At 29.9% G+C, this 6,156-nt stretch overlaps 1 protein-coding gene across 1 annotated transcript; it reads right to left on the bottom strand.

Moving 5' to 3' along the window:
• Nucleotides 1-2,259: 2,259 nt before the first annotated feature.
• Nucleotides 2,260-5,495, bottom strand: LOC127239447 (50S ribosomal protein L9, chloroplastic). The gene is made up of 6 exons (XM_051257605.1): nucleotides 5,259-5,495; nucleotides 5,050-5,177; nucleotides 3,533-3,578; nucleotides 2,984-3,081; nucleotides 2,857-2,904; nucleotides 2,260-2,691 (listed from the first exon to the last, which is right to left on the bottom strand). The coding sequence occupies exons 1-6, from the start codon at nucleotides 5,394-5,396 to the stop codon at nucleotides 2,571-2,573; spliced, it is 579 nt and encodes a 192-aa protein (XP_051113562.1). The 5' UTR covers nucleotides 5,397-5,495; the 3' UTR covers nucleotides 2,260-2,570.
• Nucleotides 5,496-6,156: the final 661 nt, after the last annotated feature.

Raw genomic sequence — 6,156 nt, forward strand, 5'->3', positions numbered from 1 at the left:
AATATGCTCCAAGTGTATCTCAAATTCAACATGAAGTTTCCAAACTTTTTATTCATATCTCCAATTTATACATAAGGTGTTCAGTTCCTTATTCAATATAACTATGTGGCTACTTTATAAAAGTTTTTCTCTCAATTCTCTATAGAAAAATATAGTCTTAACATTCATTTATTCCAACTCAATATTGAATTGAAAATATTTCATTAAAATTGATATTCCGTTTGCCTCAGTTATCATATTCATTTTTTTATTGTCTGTCCACTTATTCTCTACTTTTTTTTTTAAAAAAAAAGATTATATACTTTAAATCTCATTTTAATTTTTTTAATTTTAATTAGACTAATTTATTATCTCAAATTTTAATCTAAAATTACTTTTATTATACGCATAATTATTTTCACTAATATATTTCTAATTATTTACTAAATATATCTCTTTTAAATTATCCTGTATATGGTAAAGGAGACACAGTAGCCGAGACCAGGGAAGTACTATTTTTTCTATTTAATTCACTACTTTTTTTTGTCAATTATTTAATAAATTTTTCATAATTTGACATGAAACATGACATATTTGTTATTGTTAATATTATTTATAATATTTCCTCCGTTTGACTCTAAGGGTCTCATTTAAATGAGACCGACAAATGAAATAGTATTTAAAGAATAGAGCTCATGACAATGTTTATACATATATTTTTTAAAATTTTGGCATTTATCTACAGTGTTTTTTTAAGAAAATCACAACAAATATAAATTTTCTTCTAGCAAAACATCACGTGTTTGTTTGGGGAGTTTTAGTTAGGTTTTACTATCGCAAAAAAATTTGTCTCCAAATATATAAAGTGAAACTCTTATTTAGACTTAAATTTTAATTTACATTCAAAATATTATATTTAATGTATATTTATATCACATCAAATAATTATTTCAATTCAAAATGTCGCTGTTCAAACTCCACAACAAATTTATTTAGTTTTTTCTTTTTATTATTTGAAATTGAATTTTTAATTTAGAATTTAATTTAAATAATATTCTGATATAATATCTTATGATAAAAAATAATATATTTTTTTTAATCAAAAACTCTAATATTGATTTGTATTTTAAAACACAAACTACACATACCCTTAATTTTTTACCATTCTCAATTTTTATTTTTTTTAATCTTTTTTCTCAAAACTTAAAAAATCTTTATCTAAATGAAGCCCATCTCTTCCATATCTATTGTTATAAAATGGGAAATAATAATACTCCCTCGGTCCCAGGCACCGTAGGGTGTAATTAGTAGATAATTACGAATGTAATAGTAAAAATAATTATCCTATAATATAAATAATTATAAATTAAGATTAAAATAACTAATTAGTTTAATTAAAATTAAAAAAAATAAAATTTAAAATGAAATTAAAATATATAATCATTTTCCAAAAAAGGAAAGTAACATGGTACGTGGGCGGCCGTTGGACATGATACGTGGGACGGAGGGAGTAATAATCATCATCGAAGTATGTACAACTCAATCAAAGCAAACACAATATTTGAGTGAACTTGATTATGCAACAACTCAGTAGGACAAAGATGTTACAGCTTCCCCATTACATAACCAAATAATATTTACTTTTTAAAAATATTATATCAAATACTAACTTTTTATTTATTTATTTTTTAAAATTTCAAAATTCCAAAAGTCTCCGAAAACCTCTGTCTAAATGGAACTCGATTCAACCTTCTCTAAAACCACTCAGCTACCAAAATGCAGACACCAAAATCGACTGGCCAGCCATTTTCCCTTACAACATAACTAAGAACAACTGATTTAGACCTGCAACTTCATCTGCCTGCCCTTCCTACAGATAATTCCAAGTTTCCGACAAAATCCGGCAAGAAAACAACAAACAGCGGACTAAAACAGTGTTTAATGTAACATACAAAGATTCGTGCCGTAACAACTTTAACTAAATCTTCAGGCAAATCACTGTACATATGGCTTAAAAAATGAAGAGGTAAAACTATTTTTAACAGTTCTGTATGACATGCTCGACAACACCAATATCTATTAAAATGAACTATCCGTTTTCGCCTTGTAAATAATTTTCATCTTCTACGAACAACAAGCCTTTTGATGTTAAATGCACTAGAGTTCGTTAATTCCGGGCTCAAATAAATTACTCCAAATCTATACTCATTCTTCTTTTTAGACCATCATCAGAATATGTTCCCGTTTTTATTTTCAGTAAAAAATATTTTTACTATAATAGACAAAAAACAACAATTATTACTCATTCTTATTGAAATTTGTGTCTAAATATTTGTCATACATTTCAAGTAAACTAATATCAAGGTGAGATATATGTCAAGAATGGAATCCGGTCAGGCATAGAACGAGATATAAGTAACACATGAACATGCCTTTTCATTTCTCTTTAACCAAATATTGCTAGAAAAACATACTAGTCGATTAAAAAAAAAAAAAAACTGCTCTGATTAATAAAAAATAAACAACACACCTCACACAAAATCGCCGCCATTGATAAATTTTGTGTCGGTTGATTTAGAATGTGCATCTCCTCAGTTGGCGTAAACAATCAACCTTACTCGAGCAGTAACTTCAGGGTGGAGCTTTAGCTCTGCAATGTATTCTCCGATTTCTCTAATATCTGGAACAGAGACAATTCTTTTGTCGATATCCCTGCAAAAGAGTTCACGAAAAGAAAGCTCAATGTACAAAGCCGAAATGCTAGAATGAGATGGTAAAAATAAATGTTAAAAAAACTCTTCTAATACAAGATATTTGTAACAGCACGCCGCAGAGTGACTTAATGCCGTAATTTTGATTTGGTAAAAAAAAAAGTACCTTCGGAGCTGGGCCTTGATTATATCAACAACATCTTGAGCAGTCACACTGTAGAATATCATATGAATGCGGATAAGCAATGCGGACATCATTATCATTACAACTAATAAAATTCGGCCCAACTTACGATCCAAATATTTGTTTGCCTTTCCCGCCCTTACGCTTCACTTTGAAACCTCCAACTGTCTCGAAAACTAGTGCAAGCTGCTGTGCTTCTTCTTTTACCTAGAATTAAACAACGAGAGTGTAACTGTCGTTGAATTATACATCTATTTATGCTACATACAATTGCATAGTTCAAGCAGGACTGGCAATTAAAATAAAAGTTTCACATGTTTGTGTGGATCACATTAAGAGTCCAAGCCAGCAATGGTTTCTCTGGGTATGGTGGAAAAATTTTCGAAGAAATTAATAGAAGAGTTGTAATACCAATTTTATCCAACTTTTCAATGGTAAACAGGTGAATTCTTTTAGATATTTTGACTGGAAATACTGACATGGAAGAAAGTACAAAACCAGCAATGCACACCAAGAAGAATTCAGATTTTTTTTCTGAAAAAATGCATAGGAAAGTAGGAACAAAAATGTATCTACACTTCCAAGTTACTATCAAAGATCGTATTCGAATGCTGTATATAGCTAAGAAAAAAAGAGGAAATTGTGCAGAAGTTATTACTCGTATCTTTTCAGCCTCGATTCTTTCCTCTTCCATCTTCATTTCCCTGATGAAAAACCAGAAACTATCAATCAGGACATATTCCATACGACTACTTTAATCGATTATTTCATCTCATCCACGAGACGCAATCACTTATATCATAGTTCATCTAATTAATCACTTGTCTTTATCTAATCGAAGACATTTATCCATCAAAGTAATCACCATCTGAATTATGTCGATGGAAAACTGCTTGTGTTCTCTTGTGGAATTTTAGAGATTTTGGACTATTCATAAAAAATTTCCTTCCAAAAATATCAAATCAAACACCTATTTTACATTTTTTTTATTATACTAAAATTAATTTTACATTCAAAATATAATATCAACGTTTATTTATATCACATCAAATCACTATTAAAATTCAAAATTTTATTATAAAAATATTCAAACCCAAAACCCAAATCCTCAAACAAACACACAAGTGATTCTCATATAGGGTATGCTTGAGAAGGCAAACACACTAAGGTCCCGTTTGGTTGGAGGGATTTGGCTTAAAGATATTTCAAATGATTTCATCAAATCCATTAGTTTCATTTGGCAAGACACCGATTTCAACCGATCTCAAATCTACAAATTTGGGTGTGTTTGTTTGGGGGATTGGATTTAATTTTCACTATTCATACAATTTTTTTCCCCCAAAAATATCGAATCAAACATCTATTTTTCATTTTTATATTATACTAAAAATCAATTTTACATTCAAAACATCACATCAACACCTATTTATATCACATCATACAACCATTTAAATTCAAAATTTTTACTATTCAAATCCCAACTCAAAATCCAAATCCCCAAACAAACACACCCAAAGTTTGTTGTGGATTTGAAATCCACTTTTTTAATATTTCGAATACTCTTTATACTGTCATTTCAAATACTTCATGCAATCAAATGATGGATTTTAACTAAGAGGGGATCACCGGCCCCCTTTTTGCCTAACACCACCCAACCCTGTCTAATACACTGAGTTTATATATATGTGATATATAAATATATAATGTATGTATATATGTGTATGTATATAATATTGTATATATTTATATATCACATATACATGTGTATGTATATCACTTCGGGTAAGGGGCTGGAAAAAGGGGGCGGTGATCCCCTCCCATTTTAACTATAAAACATTTTAAACTCGAAGTAATTCAAGTTCATTCGTTTAAAATCCACTCTGAAATCCAAATCCATCGAACGAGCCTAAACTCATTTTGATCATAAAATCTAATTACTTCCAAAGCACATAATCATCCATGAGAAAAACGTCAATCTATCATATCATTTACTTATCAATTCCCCTCCAATATCAACTATTTTCCCCGTAGATCAATTCTGCTCATACACTCTAACCTAAAACCTAATTTTCCAATAATGTGATAGCTAAAAAACAGTTCATTCGCAGGAACAATTTCAAAATTGTAAAACAAAAAGGAAAGCACAGAATCAGAATCGAATAACAGAGCAATTACTTTAGCAACGTGGGAGTCACAATCTGCGCCATGCCCATCGGCAGCAGAAAATTCCTGAAATACCCAGCCTTCACATCCATCAGCTGCCCTTTCTTCCCCAAATCGGACACATCCTCCTTCAATATGACCTGCATAAATTCAAACAAAAAATATATATAAGAATCATGAACCCTAATCCAGCACTCAACCGAGAAATCGGCATATAATACCTTGCGTATTTTCTTCGCCTTCTTCTGTGCCACAACCGTAAAACCTCGGGCTCTGTCAATGTCCCTCGTGGCACCACCTGTTCGCATTTGATTTTGAAGGCAGGAAGACGAGGTCCATGAAAGGCTCGTGGAAGCCATTTTCAGTGACTTTCAATTCTCTTGGGTGATCGATTTCTGCTTGCTCCGAAACCCCCCACGTAAAACTCAATCTTATCCTTTTTTCAGCAGTGACGTCACTCGGTTCGGTTAAGGCTTGTTTGTTAATTGTTATTTCCATTAATTTGAGTCCGCCATTTTGTATTTGCCCGTTGCTTAATCGACCTCCATCTAAGCTTGTGTTGTTTTGCATTTCTATTTTCGATTTTTTGTTTCGTTTAATTATATAAATTTCAAAAATCAAAATTAGTCTGAGAGTTTGTTCTTTTGAATGATTTTTCCAAAATTTCAAATATTTAAAAAAAAATAAAAATCATATTTTATTGGCTCATGAATGTACGAAAGGAGTTTTGATATTTTTCTTTTTTACTTTGACTTTACTATGAAATAAATATATGTGTAATAATATAGGAGTAAATTAAATAAAAATTAAATATATTTGGACATTAATATATAATTATTTTGGTTAAAATATGAAAAAAAAAATATTTTAAGTGGAACCCACAATAAAAATATTACTTCAGATTGGGAGAAAAATATATTATATAATAATTATTTTTACATTTATAATATCATATTAATATTTATTTATATCATATCATATAAATATTTAAATTATATTTTCACTATTTAAATCGCAAAACAAGCTCCCTCAATGATAACAAAATTACGGTAAAGAAAAAAAGACATCCATTCTATCTATCAAAGATAGAACGGTTAAACTAACCTAGTCGTTCGTGAA

The sequence above is a fragment of the Andrographis paniculata genome, unplaced genomic scaffold (assembly GCF_009805555.1).
Source record: "Andrographis paniculata isolate CXL003 unplaced genomic scaffold, ASM980555v1 Contig77END, whole genome shotgun sequence".
NCBI lineage: Eukaryota > Viridiplantae > Streptophyta > Magnoliopsida > Lamiales > Acanthaceae > Andrographis > Andrographis paniculata.

Coding starts and splice junctions, on each gene's coding strand:
- LOC127239447 (XM_051257605.1), bottom strand. CDS start 5,396: ATGGCTTCCACGAGCCTTTCATGGACCTCGTCTTCCTGCCTTCAAAAT. Junction 3,579..5,049: donor GTGACTCCCACGTTGCTAAA/GTAATTGCTCTG, acceptor GTTTTTCATCAG/GGAAATGAAGATGGAAGAGG. Junction 3,082..3,532: donor TCGAGGCTGAAAAGATACGA/GTAATAACTTCT, acceptor GTTTAATTCTAG/GTAAAAGAAGAAGCACAGCA.